Source organism: Anopheles stephensi, chromosome 2 (assembly GCF_013141755.1).
Source record: "Anopheles stephensi strain Indian chromosome 2, UCI_ANSTEP_V1.0, whole genome shotgun sequence".
Lineage (NCBI taxonomy): Eukaryota > Metazoa > Arthropoda > Insecta > Diptera > Culicidae > Anopheles > Anopheles stephensi.
In genome coordinates this window covers 56,038,486-56,057,852 of record NC_050202.1, presented here as the reverse complement: position 1 = coordinate 56,057,852, position 19,367 = coordinate 56,038,486, and the positions used below count along the sequence as shown (strand labels likewise).

At 45.0% G+C, this 19,367-nt stretch overlaps 3 protein-coding genes across 4 annotated transcripts; 1 reads left to right on the top strand and 2 right to left on the bottom strand.

Moving 5' to 3' along the window:
- Position 1: 1 nt before the first annotated feature.
- On the bottom strand, positions 2-1,559 carry LOC118502921 (coiled-coil domain-containing protein 124). The gene is made up of 2 exons (XM_036035656.1): positions 1,136-1,559; positions 2-1,061 (listed from the first exon to the last, which is right to left on the bottom strand). Exons 1-2 carry the CDS (start codon positions 1,289-1,291, stop codon positions 573-575), a joined length of 645 nt encoding a protein of 214 aa, XP_035891549.1. The 5' UTR covers positions 1,292-1,559; the 3' UTR covers positions 2-572.
- Positions 1,560-1,778: 219 nt separating this feature from the next.
- LOC118502919 (xaa-Pro aminopeptidase 1) lies at positions 1,779-10,822 on the bottom strand. Its single transcript, XM_036035654.1, has 7 exons — positions 10,208-10,822; positions 4,739-4,836; positions 3,609-4,670; positions 2,994-3,438; positions 2,852-2,920; positions 2,613-2,785; positions 1,779-2,543 (listed from the first exon to the last, which is right to left on the bottom strand). Exons 1-7 carry the CDS (start codon positions 10,257-10,259, stop codon positions 2,319-2,321), a joined length of 2,124 nt encoding a protein of 707 aa, XP_035891547.1. The 5' UTR covers positions 10,260-10,822; the 3' UTR covers positions 1,779-2,318.
- A 5,346-nt stretch (positions 10,823-16,168) lies between these two features.
- LOC118502918 (lachesin-like) lies at positions 16,169-19,101 on the top strand. Of its 2 annotated transcripts, XR_004905097.1 has the most exons (6): positions 16,180-16,346; positions 16,422-16,652; positions 16,842-17,101; positions 17,174-17,837; positions 17,914-18,087; positions 18,176-19,101. XR_004905097.1 is itself a non-coding variant. In XM_036035652.1 (5 exons), the coding sequence occupies exons 2-5, from the start codon at positions 16,592-16,594 to the stop codon at positions 18,301-18,303; spliced, it is 1,113 nt and encodes a 370-aa protein (XP_035891545.1). In that variant the 5' UTR covers positions 16,169-16,346; positions 16,422-16,591; the 3' UTR covers positions 18,304-19,101. The 2 variants fall into 2 exon arrangements, 1 of the variants encoding a protein (XP_035891545.1); XM_036035652.1 differs by lacking the exon at positions 17,914-18,087 and having other exon boundaries at positions 16,169-16,346.
- The last annotated feature ends 266 nt before the right edge of the window (positions 19,102-19,367 follow it).

Sequence of the window (19,367 nt, the reverse complement as noted above, 5' to 3'; positions counted from 1 at the left end):
ATTAAATTATTTATTTATTTATTAACAAAAACCGAACAGCTGCGACTGCTGATGATTGAGAGAGGTATAATATGGCAGACAAATTTTGAATTTTCTCCTATGAGTAAATTATTCCGATTGAACAAATTTAGATCGTCTTATATTCCCGTTTTCTTTTGGCAATGAAAACATGTAGTGAAGAGTAAGCACGCGGGGAAAACATTAAATTCAACTACAGATAACACCTCTACGATATGCTTGTCTTAGGAGCGGATGGAAGCAAGTGTCCGGAGGTCCGGAAAACGATAAGAAGTACGACAGAAACCTTCACTAGCCAGTAAGTTACGAACGGTAGACCGTGTAGAGGGAACGATTCCGTACTGTGTAAGAAATAATGAGACAATAAATCGAATTACAAAACTAAACCACCGTCCGTCTGTCATCATCGCTGAGTAACACAAATGACCGACACCGATACAACACAGGTATTCCGTTTTGCAAATGGATTGCTCTAGCTTAAGTAAAGGACACACCTGCCAGCATGTTTCAGCAGCATTTTAAACGCTCGCTCAGCCGCACCGGTGGCATCACGCTCAGACTCGAATTTGGTTCATAGGATTTTCTGGCGCCTTCTGCCAGTTCTTGAAAATCATCTGCTTCAGCTGCGACAACTTCAGCGACGGATTTTCCTGCTTGAGACGCTTCAGTTCTTCCTCTTCGTACGCTTTGTAGGCCGCCTTCATACGCTTCTCTGGGTGCCGGTCGGCGGCAGACGAATCGCCCACGCTCAGCACCGCAATGGCTTGATCGATCGTTTGTGCTACTTCCGTGTCCGCCATCACACGGTTCAGATTCTCCTCGAGCGGTATTTCCTTCGCGATGGGTTTCGGTTTGGGTGTGGCGGCAGTTGACGCTTCGACGGCCCGATTGCGCTTCTCTATTTCGGACTCAATTTGAGATCGTGTTACCTTGGCAGCCGGTACCTTGGCCGTCGTCTTGATGGAGTTCATCTCCTGCTCGAGCAGGGCTTTCGTTTCGGCCTTTTTGCGGGCCGCTTCCAGCTTGCGTCGTTCCTCTTCCTCCTGTAGGTGAATGAAACACGCCCAAACGAGCGGGTTAAAACATGAACATCACAAGGATTCACGAAATTCAATACCTTTTGCTTCTTTTTCTTCGCCAACTGCTTGTCGTCGTCTGCCCATAGGGCATCCTCGGCCGCTTTGGCTGCCTTATCGTTGGCGGCCTTTTTCGCTTCAGCTTTCCGTTCTCGGGCCTCGACGGCCTTCGAGTTGATTCCCATCTTTTTCGGCATTGTGGAACGCTATCCGAAAGAGCGTTTCTATTGCGGCGATCTGTTGCTCACGGTAAAGCACGCACTCTTGCACTACACATTCAAGTGTTTTTCAAGATTCTGCTGTATGTAGTTCAATTACTCCTACTCGCTGAGAACGCTTGATTTATTTGTACGCATAGCAAACTTAAATAATGTCTTGTTCTTACTTTGAATAATAATTTACGGTGTGTTTAATCGTTCTGCTGTACAATCACGGTGGCAATATTTTGGTAAACAAACACCATACTGATTTTGACAGCGTGGTTGACAGGTACGTTTATACCGGAGTGCTCAATACTATGTGGATTTCAAATTGGCACAGGGTGCTTCAACGGAGAGAAAGAAAATCGTTTTTAAAATTTGAAAACAATTAGTCGTTACAAACCCATAAAATGTGTGCTGCTTTCAAATTTACAGATGTTGTTCAAGTTTTACACTAAAGTTACAGCTAATAAAACACGAACGATGTTTGTGTAGACTAGTTTATTGTTGTAGTACTTCGTTAAACATACAATTCTTAGTGCTTAGTTTGTTTGCGACCCGATGAAACAGAATAAATAAAATATCACTCGTTCTCGCACGTGGCTTCAATCTTTCATCGTCGGCCAGCATTTCACCCCTGTTTTTGTCAAGATTAATAGCGATGAGATGTAAATAATTTGCTTCGGTTTGTTTAAACACGTTACGTTCGTAACCTTTTTGAATCGCATCACATTGTGTGGCGTAAGTGTGAATGGTGAGGCAGTATGGCAAATAAATTCGGCAGCGTCAACTGTTTGTAAGGAGGCAACAAAACAATGTTTGTAACAAATCAACCACACACATACACAGATGCCAGATGAGCTGATCCTGTATCGATGGGGTTAGAATGGGATTTTAATTTTGATCTTTCTACGTGCAACATGGTAGATTGTAAGTACAGCTGCTGTACACAGAACATTGCATGGCACCAGGTTTTTTTCTTTCTTTACGGAATTCAGACACTCATTGTGCTAGTGGTTGGCATTCAGTAAAAAGCGTATCGTGCGATTAGGATTGCGATCGTTAAAGCACCAGTGATCGAAATTGGATGAAGTTGACCGACTCCATTGTAGTCCGCCTCGGTCACATACTCTGGAACGTGGCGCGTTTTGTTCATCATCCAGTAGAATGCGTCCATTTTGTGCTTTCGCTTCAGTTCGCTGCCAACGTGCTGGCGGATGCGTGAGTTGTAGTCGTTTAGCCATTTTTTCTGTAATGCAAAGGGGAATAATATTATTTAAAAATAGTCTGACATCAATAATAGTCTTGTCAAACTAACCTCTGGCACACTTAGCAAAGTACGATCGATTAGCTTCGATTCGAAAGGTACCAGCGTCACATCCTGGAAGGCAAGAAATTTGTGTCCCGTTGGATGCATCTTGCCAGTATCTACCACTTCCAGGACGTTCTCCAGTCGAATTCCAAAGGCTCCGTCTTTGTAGTATCCAGGTTCTAGAAGAATAAGGTACAATGAGATCTAGTATCGTTTTTCTCAGGTGTCAGAAAAGCAGATCATACCATTAGAGAAGAAGTATCCCTCCTTGAAGGTGAACCTCTGCTTCGCCGTATAAGAAATACTGATCGGAGCTAAAAATAAAGAACAAATTCGTTACCAAAACGTACGACCATTCGAAACGCACCTTGCACCTTCGTTACTTACATTCCTTTACAGCCGAATAAGATCCAATACCATGCCCCGTTCCGTGCGGATAGTCATTCATCGAACCCCACACCGGACCACGCGCCAATGCATCCAGTTCGGCCGGTTTAAGATTCTCCGGGAACGTCAGCATCGACAATCGGATCATACCGATCAGTACGTTGGTGTAGGCCCGAATCTGATCTGCTGTCGGTTCGCCGAGATGGAGCGTACGCGATACTTCCGTCGTACCATCCTCATACTGACCACCGGAATCGATCAGCACCATGCCCTCGGACAGCTCAACGTTGGTACGGTTCGAGGGTGTGTAGTTCGGTCGGCTAGAGTGCACACCGTAGGCGACGCTGGTCGGGAACGCGATTCCTTCCGAGTTGTTTTGCGTCTTGCGGGCATGATCGATTTCACGGGCCAGTGACATCTCGGTTATGTGATCGCCCGCAATAAACTGGAAGAAAATGAGAAATCAAATTGATGTTTGCTCAAGATTTCGCGCTCCATCTGTTCAGCGTAACCTTCTGACTCGTGAAATTTCTCACATTGAAATGTTTTACACCTTGTTGTTGTTATAGATAAGTATGGGCCATAGACCACCGTAATTGAATTGATCTTACTCACCCGTTCTTCTAGCCGACTGAGCACTTCGCACATGGCAACTCCATCGCGTACGTGGGCCTGTCGCATGCCCTGTCGCTCCACCTGATTCTTTTGCGCCCGCAGGAATATGATGGGTGATGGACGCTCGTACACGATGTTACGCGGCAGCGTAGCGTGTATGGCTTCCGACGCACCAGAATCGAAAACAATCGCCGCCGGCACCATAAACCGATGCCAGTGTTGAGCGAGCGTACGCAGATCACGCCACACATCACCGTAATCGCGCAGCTGGACACAGTTCTCGTTGTGGCAGGAGTGAGCCTTCAGGTGGTTCTTCAGCCCGAGCGTTTCGCGGCTTGTGTTGGTGTACAGCACCAGCTCCCGGTGGGTCACCAACAGGTACGCCTTGAACACGGGCACATGTGGGATATCGCTGCCGCGCAAGTTCAACAGGTACGCCACCTCGGTGAGCGAAGTTACGATCATACCGTCACAGCGAAGCGCTGTAAGGTTGGCACGAAGTCTCGCTACCTTGCTGTCCCACCGTTCACCAGCAAACCGTACCGGATGTACCTTTATAGTGCCCGATCGTGGAGCTGGACGTCTTGGGCCCCACACCATATCGACCAGATTTCGATTGATGTGCACCATCCGGATGTAGTCGGCATTCAGATCGGTCTCCAGGGCTTTCCACGTCGGGTGTGGTATAAGCTGGGGGTCGGCCCCTACACGAGCTTCTGGAGATAGTTCCGATAGCAGATACTCAGCGACGGTTGGACGTTCTCCATTTCGGAACAATCTCCAGGCACAGTTTAGCTCCTGATCGGCTTGCTCCACAAATCGATCATCCGTCCAGAAGGCAGCCGATCGCATTAGCACTACCGCCTCACCAATCGTACCACTAAATCCAGTCAGGAAGCGTATGCGTTGGTCCGACTCCATCAGATACTGCGACTGGTGTTCATCGTACATCGGCACTAGATAGGCGTCCAGTTCGGCACTCTGCGTGGAGGTTCTCGTGCGCATTTCCGTCCGTAGCGCTTGAAGTCGCTTCATCAGCACATTGTCAACACCTTCATAGATCTGCGCATAGAAAGAACCAGCACGTGGAATGATTGCGCGCCACGCTAGACGATCGCCTGGTGACTCACCTGAGTACGATCACGGCTCTGCTGGCATTTGGACCGTCGTATACCTTGAAATTCGTTGGCAATCGTTTGGCCGACCGCTGCCAAGAGGATGCCCAGCGCTGCATCATCGAAAGAAGCAGAACAGAACAGTAAACAGAACAGTACAAAGGATGACCGGACGTCGATCGATCGGTGCCGAGCATTATGCAACCGTGGCCAACTACAAACAAAACCCCCATGCCCAAATGGCGCTTGTTGTGTGGCGCGCTCGTACGCCCGATTTTGTTTGCTTAATATGGTGGGAAAAGCGGTCAATGGAAAACCCTTTTTTAAACCCATGTAACCAAGGAACTAGACAAAGGGAAAACGGGACCAAGGAGCGAGACAGGGAAAAGAGTGATTGGTGATCGCGGAAATGTTTCCCTCGCCCTCTCCGGGGAAAGTCGTTCGGAAGAAGGTGGGAAAGCGTTATTGCGCCATCATCACATCAAACTCGTTGGCGGGTGTGGACCGTGCTGTGGCTGACGGATTTGATTGAACGTTGGATATCGAATAACATGGAGCCAGCCTTGGGCCAGCGGCTTGTTTACGGATATTGGGGAGTGTCGATATGCGGGCAAAGGAAAAGCTCCAAAACAACCGCAAGCAAATTGCAATGCATTGGTTGATGATGATGATTTACGCCAAGATGACGACGGAACCGGGTGAGGAATGATGGTTTATGGTTTCTTGTGGTCGCTGTTTGCAATGTTGGTCGCGTGCACTTTTGCGCTACTTTCCCTGGATGGGATGGATGGATTGTAAACTAATTTTCATTATTAACGATCTAATGATAGGCTGCGAGGGCAGGCGCTTTTAGAACGTTTATTCTTCCTGCTTTGGGTGAGTGCAGAGAAAGGTGCTGAAGGGAGGCTATGCTCACACCAGGAACGTGATTTGTATGCTGCTAATGTGTTGTTTCGGATTCGGCACGTGATGAACATAAATTTTCTGAGCCGAGTTCACATCAACAAAGGTTTCAAGAATTCGAGGTTGGTTTTGGATCGCCAATGATCGATAGTAATGGGCGGCTGATTTGATGTATTCGAAAAACATAGTCCCTAAACTATGAGAGTTGGCGTATGTTACCGGGACTTTAACCTTATCGATTTTATGCTGCCCAGCTTCTTTTTCTTGCTAGGCACTACCATTCTATCTTCTGACATTCTATTATCCTGCAATTTCTATCTTCCTGTGAGTACGGGGAGGCGGTCTGGATGGGATTTGAACCCCGGTTTCATTGTAAAAAACAGCGGTTTGCTCCGCTCATGAAAAGAGCTGTTTGACTCAACACGTTACTAAACTTTTTTTTATTTATTTATGAAGGACGGCCTAACGGTATTGCTTGTCAATAAACATGTTGACATCAAGCACAAAGTCAAAAAAACATTTACTGTAATATAAAACTATATCAATTTTAATAAAATGATAATAAGAATAAAAAACATTTTAGACTATTTTAAAATGTTCTTAGTAAAAAAATAATAAACAAGGTCAAACATTATTATTTGTTTCTCCTATCATAGTAGAAAGCCGTACTGCTATAGAATTATATATTTAATTGAACATATGCTTTGCTCTTACAGTTTTTAGTTTTCAAATAACACTGAATATAAAATCAAATGTTCGCATATAATTATGTCATGTACTGTATTTTACTACACAGACTTCACTGAAAGACAATTTGTTCTTACCTCATCTATAGATATGGGTGATACATCCAACACGCAAAAAAATGCCTTCCGATTGATGATCGTGACAAAGCCACCGCGTTTCGATCGCTCATGAAATTATCTCCTACCGCTAAAGAAGCGCACGGAACATGTGCGTTGAATTAAAAATGATTCACGGCTGCAGTTAATACGTGCATTTTTACTGCAACCTTCGGCGCGAATTGCATTACTCACAGCAAAACAATTTGAGCTATTTGCAAACAGAGAGTGAGCTCGAAGGCACACGCACCGCACTTGTTGTCTCTGAAGGAAAACCCCTTTTTTCCCGCGAATCCACACCATCCCTCACTGGGCGGTTAATTGGTTTCAAGATGTAATTCATCAAACGCGGATCTCGGTCCGCGCGCTTAATGCAATATTAATCAAATTCCCCGTCTGGAAACGGTTTACCGGATCGTCGCAAATCCGTCGGGCGGGCGGTCGTTATTGGAGCAAATCTTGTGATCCATCGTCCAACGATCGGACCTACCGTGCCTGTGACCCTGTGTGAGAGTGTGTGTGTGTGCGGATATATTAATCGGAAGAATGGAAGGTCTTCTCCGCCTTGAATCTCGCTGACCCAAGAGAACCCCGGGACATTTAATTGAATTTCTACCCTCTAATAGCTACGCGTCGATGATGTTCTCATTGTGTTCTGCTGTGTGTGTGTGTGTGTGCTAACGCGGGTGCGAAATGGGTGTCTTTTTGTAAATGGTCCACGAAAAACTATCGGAAAAACCGCGCACCATTTCCATCTGGGGCGTCTTTCACCCGACAGAAGTCGCGGACCGACGCGGACAGTGTGGACGCGGACGCTGGCATGGCGCCAGTTATTCTACCCGCCATAAAGAGTATCCGCAAACGGTCGACGAGCGGGTTTGGGAACGGGGTGGGTTTGGCAACCCAAAGAAGAAAACTCGTCACACAGAAGCAAAACAGAATGCTTCTCCCAAATACGAATGAAAAACGGATAGCCGGTTTTTGGGGAGCTTTCCAGCTTTTCCGTCTTTTCCATCTGCCATTTATCTCTCTTCTTTGCCGCTTTCTTATCACCACACATCACCTCACGTCTGGTTACCCCCGAGAAGCGTGAATGCACATGTTGGATTTTTCCTAACAGTTTGTTTGTTGTCGAGGAAAAGCGTCCGACAGACAACTGTCGTGATGTTTGTCTGTGTTTTTGCACGCGGTTTAATTTATTGATCTTGCGATGGAAAGGAACTGTAGGCGTGGACATGTGAACCGAAGAAGATGTGTGGCCCCAAAACGGCGTCTTGTTACTAGGTCTTACGCAATGGGCGTCCTTCGCGCGTCCCTTTCCATGGTCCCGGCTTGCTCAAGGACGAATGCAGTACGGTCAGATGGTGGTGGTCGTTCGCTTGCTGGCCGATGTAACGCCGTAACAAATTGCCGAACCAGGCGTGTGGGCATTCTAGTCCAACCGTTAGACCTATCTGTTGCAATGGTGTTTCAGCTTGGGCCGTGCGGAACATTGAACACTTCCGTTCTTAGCCGGAACGATCGATCGATCTGTGCGGAGGATGATGCGGGTTTTGTTTGTCTCCACCCGTTTGGCCATTCTGGGTCGTAAGTAGGTAGCAGTTCTAGAGCATATCAAACGAACTTCGCGCTGATGGAAGGAGGTGTTACCTCCAGCAGCGAGCGTAAGAATTCAAGTTCAAGAGCTACCGATCACTTGCTGCGAGGGTTGGGTTTTGCTACGCCGCTACTGTTTACATCGGCTTCAAGTGCTACACAACACTTAGCCGAGCGGAGAAGTAAACAGACGCTCAGCTCGAACTCTGGAATGTTGGTGCTGCAGCAGTGAGAATCGCGATATTTTTAACGTTCAATTGGCTCATGAAGCGTTTAGCCGAGGGAAGATCACCGTACCGTGAGCTTATCTAGAATTTAAGCATCAGTAATCTATAGCGTGGAGTTCAGTGTTTGGCGTTTGGTCAGAGAGGCCGTCCCGAATTTGGCATCGTAAAGTTGGATAGAACTCGCAGTAAAAACACTTGGCTTGACGGTTGGCGTTTTAAACGATTCTGATCGTAAACGTGATAATAATTCAAAGAGTGTATATAAGTAAGTCCTAATATGAGGGACCAAAACGATCAATTAATGATCGACGAAAGACTCCATACGCCGCAAAACGGAGCACCTTCATTGTGGGAACCTTCTGGCAAACATTGTTTTCGCCCTGCTTGTTAGCGATAGGTCACTAGACACCTACGCCTACCCGTAACGCTCCATCGATCGGCACTGATCTGTTCTAAGCTAGCTTGTAAGTAGCGCAGTGCGGCTCAAAGCTGCCGGGGCCTACGCTCCCTGCGGCCGTTTTGACAGCAAGCACTGTCAATCGTTTCCGTGCGTCCGGATATGGTAACGCGCTCGAAAGCTAGCCGCCAAAGTACGAATGCGTGCTGCTCATTTTGGGCGAACATGCGTTCGAACATCACTCTTAAGAATGCCCGCCGGATGCCTCGGTTTTGTTTCCATTAGTATGGGGGTTTTTACATTTGAATAAAGTAAATAAATAATCAAACTTTTCGTGGGAGAGGGGGGAGGACGATTTGGATGGGTTTATGTTTAAGTTATTTAGTCTAGTAGTGGACATGTCGGCACGGTGAGCAACATTAAGACAAGCTATTGTATGTTGATGTTTTACATTCTTAACATTAATAATAAAATGGGCAAATGGTAGTGACGCTTACGTTGAACAAATGCAACTTAATAAGGTCAACGAGAGCGTTTGCTTGGAATTCCACAATTTTTTGCCATGTAATCGATCCTTCTGTAAACATGAAACCTCGCACCAATGTAAAAGAAATTTAAAAAGGTAATAATTTTTAGCATAACATGCTTAACGCACAAAAATTGTGCGGAAACGAATCATGTGTTGGAAAACGATCTCAGCAAAAAACCGTTCACTTCCGATCGCGGTTCGATTTCGTCAATATCAGCCTTGAAGATAATGTTGGAAGTTCTAAATTTAGTTGTGAAGATGTTCGGCTACATGATTCATGTACTATGAGCAGATCCGTTTTCTTTATCGCCTGCCGTATCCGAGCTCCGTTCGCACTTGAACCCGCCATGGACCCGCGGAAAGGGCATATGGTCCATAAAGCATGTTCTGGAGTCCGGACTGCGTCTCGGGAAAATCACTGCCACAACTGGCTACGATCGTCTTTAGTACGGAAAAAAGCACTCCCGATTTTGAATCAAAGTCATTAAAAAAATGGTTTAGTCAAGCCGTGGGCACACACACACACACGAGAGCTGAATGAAAATACATTAAACGCAACGTAAATGTGATTCCGAAAATAGCTACTAATCGTGTGGACTCTGGATCGGCACTGGAAAATTTATGTTCTCAACTCTGTGCCATACTCGCACGCCGGGATGGATGTGAAGCTGGATGGAGGCGCGCAATTTATCGCACCAACGATTCGATCGAAGAGCGGTGTGTGATCGATCGGTGTGTGTGTGTGTAGTAGTAGTAGTAGTACTCAGTACATCTGAGTGGAATCTACTACTACTACTTAATCTCTCGATCGCGCACTCGAATAGAGGGGGGGGGGGGGGAGGGTGAGGGGAGAAACACACTGAGCAAGATGGGCGACGGAAAGGGCGTCCAAAATATTTAAAATTGCGGAAAAAACACTGATCTCCAATCGCGTAGGACGCTCACCAAGGGTGCAGTTTAATTAGATGACGAAGTCACGGTTGTGCTTACCCAGTAGAGATCCTAGTCCCGCCAACTGTGAGCCAACTTTTCGTCGTTGCATTTTTGCAATCGACCGTGACGCGAGAGATGGAACTGATGAGCTCTAGGATTTTCGGAAGCGTTCTCTCGTTTTTTTGACACTTTATTTATACAACAATTCACCGCACACGCTAAACAGTCCACAAATTTGCCACGGGCGTACGATTAAACACATGACATCGTAAATTGTGCCACTAATAACTCCAAACGGGAAGGGTGCGCTGTGTTGCACTTTCGCACGATCGCGAACGAGTGAGTGAGTGAGGCCGCCGCGTCTAAGATGCAACGGAACGAAAACACAACGCCACAATGTCAATGTCAGCTGCAGCTCTTCTATCTCTACGCGATCATGATCGCGAAGGAGGTTTCGTTTTTCCCCCACACCGCACGACAATCTGCTGCAAACTGGCAGATGATTAAAAACGAAAACTCAAATCACTAATCGCGACTGAACCGCACGGGTTGAGTTCTGGGTGTAGACTGAAGCGCGCCAAACAGTCCCGATCTCAAATTGACTACGCGCGTTCGCCCGTTCGTGGCCGCCTTCGTTTCGCTGTACGTACCGAGCGCGGAACGGCTAAACGCTGAATAAACGCATTACTGTTTGCACCGATTGCTGACGTTGGATTCGTGGGTGGTACGGGGGTGAAGCGAAAGGGGGGGGGGGGAGGGGATAAAAGTTGGCCGGTGGGTGGTTTTGTGAGTGTGGGACGGATGGGGTATTACATTCGGTGGCCGGGTGAAGAGTATCGTATCGTGCCCGGGATGGTTCGGATCGATTGTGTAACATATCAGTGGCAGCGATACAGTGGTGAGCATAAATATGAGATTAGATGGAATTGATAAGAAGATTTTTTTTATTGCTAGAGTTTGCTATACTGTTCGTTAGACTCAAGAAAATAAAAATGTAAGAAGAATTAAATACAACTTTTTTTTCTCAATAGCCTCGACCTGTCTGTATTGAGTATTGTAGTTAAATTTTAGTTTAGCAGTTAATTTATACGTTATAATTAATTTTATATTTTTTATTATAAGGTGATGCATCACATATGTTCTTTGAAAACGCAAGTGCTTCTTAAACACAGTGTTGTAGCAAGAACTGACTGCCAGAATGATTTTCAACTGAAGGTTCCATCGGGAGGCTTCAGATCAGTTAAAAAGGAATTAAAATTGTAAAGCGTTTGATAATCAAATACGAAAGCATACAAAAGGTTTCTAAAAACCCCAAAACGTGTATGTATTTGTATTCAATGTATATGTCGCTACTTACGTTGTTTAATGCTACTAGCTCCTGGTTGGTCGCTGTGTGAGTTGTGACCGATCATTGCCTGTAGTATCAATAAGGTTAGTAAACTAGAACTGACTAGAATCAATAACAAAACAAAATTTTAACCGTTGTCAGGGCAATGAAAAGTTTGAAGCAAGCATCAACATTGGAAAATAGTTACAAAGAATAACCTATTCTCGTCTCACATTTACTTTTAATAGCGCCTTAAACTCGTTTGTTTTTATTATCCTCTACCAATAACGACGTCTTGTAAAACAAATTTACAACTTTGCTTAATAGCATCTTGCCTTGTAGTGACACAAGATGTTGGCAACGACTGTAAACACATTTTCAGAGCGCATGCAAGGCGAGGGAGTCAGCGCACCGTCATCGTTGTACATCGCTGGCTGTTGACCTGCTCGCACCGCCCTGCCTGTCCATGCATCGCGAGTACAGAACTGGGTCTGGCAATGACGTCACGAATCACCCAACCGACGCCATTTAGCCGCGACCAAACCCATCCGAACGGCTAGAACGCGGAAGTGCGCATGAAGGCAGGCGGAGAACAACGGGGGAGCCACGGCGCTGTGGCGTTCTAGTGTTCGAATTTTCCACCCAAGAAAAGCGAAACCGACCAGATGTGAGCGAAATGGTTTCCCGTGCTGTAGTGCGGGAGGGCGCGAGTGTGACCACGATTTGGGAGGTCAGGTTTTGCCTGGATGAAAATGTTATTTTTGCGCCACCAAACGTCATCCATCAAACGAGGAAACGGTCCACCACTCTTTCTTCCTACCATCGGTTTGCGGGCGTGCGAAAATGCGTTCGCTCTCGCTGGCTGGCTATTACCACCGATTAGATGGTGGGATAGTCTCGTAGCTCCATCTTGCCAGGGGCCAAGGTCGCACCGGAGGGTGCTGGCCGGAGCGTTAGGAAAAACCGAACAGGCCTGCCTGCTGTCCTCTATTAGCTGTGCGGCTCGTGTTAGCCAACACGTCTGCAGGGTGATGATACGGCAACAGGATTGAAATGTGAGTAAAAATGGAAAACACGACACATAACTGCTGACAGCGTGACAGGCGAGCGGACGCGAAACGAGGGACTGTTTAAGGATGAATTATGGTGGCGGTACAGTTGAGTGTGTCAGGCTAATTGTTGTGAAAATGATCCAATGCGTGTGTTAACTCGGAAATGTTTAAGAATTAATAATAGTTAGAGCAAACCGCTTCATTTAATAAATATAGAAGCAGTGTTAGGTACAGCTAATACAATTTCCTTCCATCAATTCAGTGATCATGTTTCCTACCAATGACCTACATATCGTTGTCTCGAATCTTCCACTATCCTTAACTTCTTGCTGAAGGATGAGTCAGCAGGCAACATATTTCATACAGGCGAGCCTTTACTTTATTGCCGTTCCACACCAACACCCATCAATCGACACCAAACCACCCATAACGCCCATAGACTGCGCTAGGAAATAACGCTATTCTGATACGCTAGTGGCAGTGGTGATAACATTTAGTGACGGTCATAAACACTTGACAGCAGGAGGATCCATGCCTGGGAAAGCTGGAAAAATCAGCTGTGTGTGTGCGTGGTTTTTAAAGTGCATCTTGCTGGCGCCAGTGGGGACACCAATCCTTAGAGTGTACTAAGAAACGGTTCCTTTTTATGATCCATTCTTATCAGTAAAGTTGGTGGGCGTCGTGAAGTTGATCGTTGGGCTGGATGTGTCTTGCGTCGCATAATTGCTTTCGGATGATGTCAGAACAACAGAATGGCAACGTAAGAACGGTTCCAGTCCGGTTAGTGGATTAGTTTTACCAGGTATTCTCATGTACTATTTATAAAGCTTACCGCGAATTGCAGAAAATGTAATGCTGTTTGTAACATGTTTCTTTTCTTATAAGGCTTTAGGATTTGAGATCGGTTTTCACTTGATTAATCGACTTAGAAATAGTCGAAAACAATTCTTTTGACTTATTTATTTATTTATATTTCTAGTTAGACGGCTTGATTGACCATACGGCGTCAAGCCGTCATTATCGAAAATAAATAAATAGACGGCTTGACGCCGTATTGACAATTATTTTCCCTTCTTCTGCCATTTCTGGCTTTTTGTGACTTGATTTTACTCCCACCGGACCGCACCGGACTCTTTTGACTATCCTTTCTTATTATTTATAATTAATTTCTTCTTTTTATACTTTTTCTTCAACAACAAGAACAAGAAAAATAAGTAATTCTTGCCTTGGTCTTGTTCTTCTTCTTCTTCATCTTCTTCTTCTTCTTTTATATTTTCTTCTTCTTCTTCTTCTTCTTCTTCTTCTTCTTCTTCTTCTATTTTTGCTTCTTCTTCTTCTTTTGTTTTTTCTTCTTCTTCTATTCTTCTTCTACTTCTTCTTCTTCTTCTTCTTCTTCTTCTACTTTTTCTTCTTCTTCTTCTATTTCTTTCTTCTTTTTCTTCTTCTTCTTCTATTTTTTCTTCTTCTTCTTGTTATATTTCTTCTTCTTCTTCTTCTTCTTTTACTATTTTTTCTTCTTCTTCTTCTTTTATTTTTTCTTCTTCTTCTTCTTCGCCTATTTTGTCTTCTTCTTCTTCTTTTACTATTTTTTCTTCTTCTTCTTCTTTTATTTTTTCTTCTTCTTCTTCTTCTCCTATTTTTTTCTTCTTCTTCTTTTTGTCCAATTTTTTCTTCTTCTTCTTCTTCTTCTTTTATTTTTTCTTATTATTCTTCTTCCTCTACTTTTTCTTCTTCTTTTACTTTTTCTTCTTTTACTACTTTTTCTTGTTCTGCTTCTTCTTTTATTTCTTCTTCTTCTTATTTTCTTCTTCTTCTTATTCTTATTTTTCTTTTTCTTTTTCTTCTTATATTTCTTCTTCTTCTTTGTCTTCTTCTATTTTTTTCTTCTTCTTTTTCTATTTTTTCTTCTTCTTCTTGTTCTTCTATTTTTTCTTCTTCTTCTTCTACTCTTTCGTCTTATTCTACTTTTTCTTGTTCTTCTTCTTCTTCTTATGTACTACAACCTCGAGGAGACTTTTCTTGTCACATGTTTCTTCCTTGACTATATACTACCCGTAGTTGCATAGTCATTGCTTCATACGGGAAGATTATCTGAACGGGTGTCGTTCCAGCGCCGGTATTATTTCGGTTATTTAACATGATTCGAACTGTAAAGTAATCAAATTAACATGCAATCTCATTGGAACTAGTGGTCCATCCCCAAAAAATAGTATGTTTGTGGACTAGAGAAGACAGTTCCTATTTAACTAACATTTAAATTGTATATCTCAAACTTTAAATCTCGTATCTCCAAAAATCGTGAGCCGATAATGGCGAAAGCTTAGGAACCATAAAATTTAAAATATGTTTCTTAAATTCTACGCATCTTTAGTAATTATTCCATTCATTTAAAAAACCCCGTCTCTGTTTCAAAAGTACCAACGAGTGGGACCACCTTCAGTCGGAATAATTTACGATTAGCATGGATGGCATAAGGAGGGGCATGGAAAACATATGCCGCAAAGCACGTTCAGATACAAGTGTCTGCAAAGAATGTTTTTTACACTTCCGGACGAGCCTACGGATTCTAGGCAGAACTCTTCTCCCGCTCCTCCCGCTCCTCTCGCGCCTCCGGCAGCTCCGGCAGAGCATGTAAGTCACAACAAATCATTTTGTGAGGCGCTCGTCTGGAGTGGTGAACGAGATGAGTACGGTGTTTTCCATTTCACCAAGAACCGACTCTAGAATCTCTTGGCGGCGTGTGTGAAGAGTTGTGTGTGAAGTCACCGTATTTGGCATTTCGTTCGTATGGCTTCAAAAACATGGTCGAGCCTTCCGAAAAGGCAATATCTACCTGTCTGTCTGGCCCGGTGCTGGGATTAAAAGGACGAACAACGGGGTATGGGTTACATCACCATTACCACCAGTATGACCGGTAATGGCGTCAAGACCAAAATCCTACCATCACCACCACCAGCAGCAGCAGCCCCTGTTAAGGGGTGCATGCGGACAATGCACATCGGTCGAAGAATGACAACGGGTGACATTCTAAAGTAGGATAAGCTACATCGTTTCATGCATCGTTTGGAACGGTTTGCCGCTTTTGAAAAAGGGTGAGCGTGTGTGTGTCTCTATGTTTGAATGAAAAACAGGTTTTTCACTTTTCTTCAATGCACACCGTCACCGCACAATAGAGCAGCAAGGGGTTGTATCTGGTCCAGTCTGTTCGGTGTCTTCCCCATGTACACGTGTGTGTGCGTGCGTACTTATGAGAGTGGAATTTAAAAATCGAAAGCGCAGAGACAGACACAAGAAAAAACCATCATTTAAAAAGCCAAACTTCTCAACAGTTTTAACCGTACCACGCTTGGCATCCCTCCCACAGGAAAAACAGGTACCGACCCGTCGCCATAGCAACCGCTATCTACATTCTTTACCCCGGTCGGCGTTAACGTTGGTGTGCGTGCAATCGATACGCGACGCACAGCATCCTTCGAGCAAGTGTGAGTGTGTGTTCGTTTGTTTGGAGATTGGCATTCATCTCAAACGCTCCTGCTCTCTCGCTCGCGCTCGCTAGCAATGTAACGCGCGCTCTCTCACTGAATCGGCCGGTCTTTGCGGTGGTATTGGTGAGGATGCCGTGCGTTACATGTTTTTCGTGGAATTGTTTGTTCCTCTCCGGGCGAAGAATTTCATTTTCTACTGTGCCGTTTGCGTGTGCAGGTGCGTGTTTGCTCCGAGTTTACGGAACTTTGTGCTTTAAATTACACTGTGAGAAATAGAGGTTTCATCCAAAAACGCTTCCACTCGACCGCGGACCTGCAGTGATTTCTTAGTCGTGAGTTTTAACGACCTTTCGTACTACGCGCGTAAAGATTGCCTTATCTCTGATCTCTGGGTTCTGTTCTTGCAGTGTGACGCTCTAGCACCTTGAAAACAATCGTGCAGAATCGCCGAAAACGCAGCATCCGCTTCCTGCCAGGGGGTGGCCAATAAAGCGGAACAGAAGCGATATCGCACGCATCCGTTCACTCATCAACCCTTGTGCGCAGTGTCTGCAGTGTCTGCTGCACCCTCCGAAGGATGAGGCTATTACGGATGAATTTGCTTCTCATTACGCTTCTTAGCGTAGGATTGACGCTGTGTAAGTGATTCTAAACCCGTGGCATTTTTTTTACTCTTGTGTTCCTTTCCGTCCCTACGAATGGTATCAGCGCAGTTGGGCAGACTGACACACTGGCACCTTATCTACTGTGCCGAAATAAATTGAGCCATCGAGCAGGAGACTCTTGAATGAAATTTGATTCATTTACCATACCGCCTCTTCTCCCAGCATCCGCCCAACAGACGCCGTCCGCGAGTCCGAGCATCGTATTTATCAGCCCGGAGCAAATCAAAGACATTGGCGAGCAAGTGACGCTCAACTGTTCGATCGCGAACGTGAAGAACTACATCGTCGGCTGGCAGAAGAGCAACCGCGACCGGACGAAGGAAAGCAACATCATCTCGCTCGGGGTGCAGCTGGCCGTGACGGAGGATCGATTCCGGTTGAACTTTACCAAGGAAAACAATGCCGCCAACTATGTGCTGGAGGTAGTAGCTACACACAAGATCCTAATAGGACGGCAACCACGAGGAGTAACCCTATTTTCTTTACCTCCGTAGATTCATGATATCGTCAACACGGATGCCGGTTTGTACGAGTGCCAGATCCAGGTGAACAGTACGAGCAAGATCACCAAAACGGTCGAGCTGCAGGTCCGGCATCCGCCGATGCTACTCGAGAACCAGCACACGAACACGCTTACGAAGGCGGAAGGTGAGGACGCACAGCTTGTGTGCCGTGCTGAAGGATATCCACGTCCCACCATCACCTGGCGCCGTGAGTACAACGCCATTCTGCCCATCGGGGGTCAAACGTTCACCGGCAACGAGCTACGGCTTAATGGACTGCGCCGGGAAGACCGTGGCACGTACTACTGTATGGCCGATAACGGTGTGGGTCGGACGGATACGAAGACAATCACGCTGGAGGTGGAGTTTGCTCCGGTGATTCGTGTACCACGGCCGAAAGTAGCTCAAGCCATCGATTATGACATTGACGTCGAGTGTGTGGTACAGGCGTTCCCAGCGCCGGCTATTTCCTGGTTCCGAGATGGCAAACAGATCCACAACGGCGGGTCTTACAGCATCTCCCAGATCGGTTCACCGGACGATGTTACAACGTCCGTGGTTAAGGTCCATTCCGTGGCCTCGGAGCATTACGGTGACTACGTGTGCAAGGCGACCAACAAGGTCGGACAAGCTGAGGCTCGGTTGAATCTGTTCGGTAGGTGTTGGAAAGGAGAATGCTGTCAACGATTTTGAATATTGTTTATTTATATTATAATTTTTATCCTTTCTAGAATCTGTAATTCCTGTTACCTTTTGAGTCGTTATAATTTTTGGGTAGGATAAATCCATTGCCGGAATTAGCTCCTTTCCCTTTAACCATATCACCACGTTCCAGTTTTATGTGTGTGTTTGTTTTTCCTGCTTCATCCACATCCATTTGCCGTTATATTTTAAACTGTGTTTGTGTGAGTAATTGCCTTAGTTTATCAGTCCGCTTATACATCTTTATTTTTTAAAGTTTTCTCACTCTAATACCTTCCTTTTCTCTTGTAGAGCAAAACGTTCCCAACATTAACTATTCCGGGCTAAAGTGGGCCAACGGTGGCACCACGACACGGCACGTCGTACTCGGACACATGCTGATCGTTGTAACTACCTTACTGCTGGCAACGCTCTTGTGAATAGGTCGCGGGAAAACGTATGGCCCCAGGGGTAACACTTGGCGCCATGCGTGTTTCCTTGGCTCGCTGGCAAGAGCTGGACGATGATCGAATTCCTCTCACTTGACTGGAAACTGGACAAAATCACAATATCATGCCATCGTGAGAGATAATCAGGAGCAACACTTCTCTACCTGGAGACTGATAGTTGACATACTTTTTTACCTTTAAGCCCCGTCATACCCATCCTCATAGTGCCCGGTGGTAGGCTAAAGGGGTACCGTAACTAGAGTGCAAACGCGAAACAAAGCAAAAAAAAAAAAACTTCCCAAAATAGAGATGAATCCGACGACGAACGCGCATATCTCACCACCCCTCCCGGGTGGTAAGGCTGTCTGCAGCAAAATGGTACAATTTTATTCATACAAAAACGTAGAAACAAAACGCGACCAAGCAGGTAGATCGTAGGTAGTGTTACGGAATAGAATGACGATATATTTTGTGCGGTGAATATTCGTATCATAAAGAGGGAGCGCAATTTTGAATCAGAAAAGAATTTTAAAACTATTTCTTCACCTTTTTTTTTTTGGACGCCGTCGTTAGGTAAATGATAGAACAAAAAATGGAAAACAAAAACAGCAACAAGAAAAACGATACAAAACGGGGGTAATAGGATGATTCATCGGCATGATCTATACACAATCGTTCATTTTCGGTCCTATGCTCGTTAGGCTAAGAATTTATGCAATAGTGGAAAACACGAAAGACACCGAAAAAATCGTATGTTTGGAATAAAATCGAAACTTTGCACTAACTGCACATCATTGAGTTTGATGTATTTTTTCAAGTTTTGTTTTAGATATTTTTTATAAGGTGCGCCTTTTTTAAAATCTTCTTTAAATACAATAGCGATATCAAATTTCTTAAAAAAAGGTTTAACTCTTGTGAATAACACAATTATTCGTAAATTTTATTACAGTGTTATTCGACGATCCAACCATTCGTTCTTTTAAACTGAATTAAAAAAAAGGCTAAAGTAAAAGAGCTTGATTGTGCTTTCAAGCTGCAATATTGGGCAGATTTAT

Bases quoted from the DNA above. Each gene is read 5' to 3' on its own strand.
- LOC118502921 (XM_036035656.1), bottom strand. From the start codon at position 1,291: ATGCCGAAAAAGATGGGAATCAACTCGAAGGCCGTCGAGGCCCGAGAA. The intron at 1,062-1,135 runs GTATTGAATTTC...ATTCACCTACAG, and splicing joins CGAAGAAAAAGAAGCAAAAG to GAGGAAGAGGAACGACGCAA.
- LOC118502919 (XM_036035654.1), bottom strand. From the start codon at position 10,259: ATGCAACGACGAAAAGTTGGCTCACAGTTGGCGGGACTAGGATCTCTA. The intron at 3,439-3,608 runs GTGAGTAAGATC...ATTTTCTTCCAG, and splicing joins TCAGTCGGCTAGAAGAACGG to TTTATTGCGGGCGATCACAT. The intron at 2,786-2,851 runs GTATGATCTGCT...TTATTCTTCTAG, and splicing joins GGGATACTTCTTCTCTAATG to AACCTGGATACTACAAAGAC.
- LOC118502918 (XM_036035652.1), top strand. From the start codon at position 16,592: ATGAGGCTATTACGGATGAATTTGCTTCTCATTACGCTTCTTAGCGTA. The intron at 16,653-16,841 runs GTAAGTGATTCT...CTCTTCTCCCAG, and splicing joins TAGCGTAGGATTGACGCTGT to CATCCGCCCAACAGACGCCG. The intron at 17,838-18,175 runs GTAGGTGTTGGA...TTTCTCTTGTAG, and splicing joins GGCTCGGTTGAATCTGTTCG to AGCAAAACGTTCCCAACATT.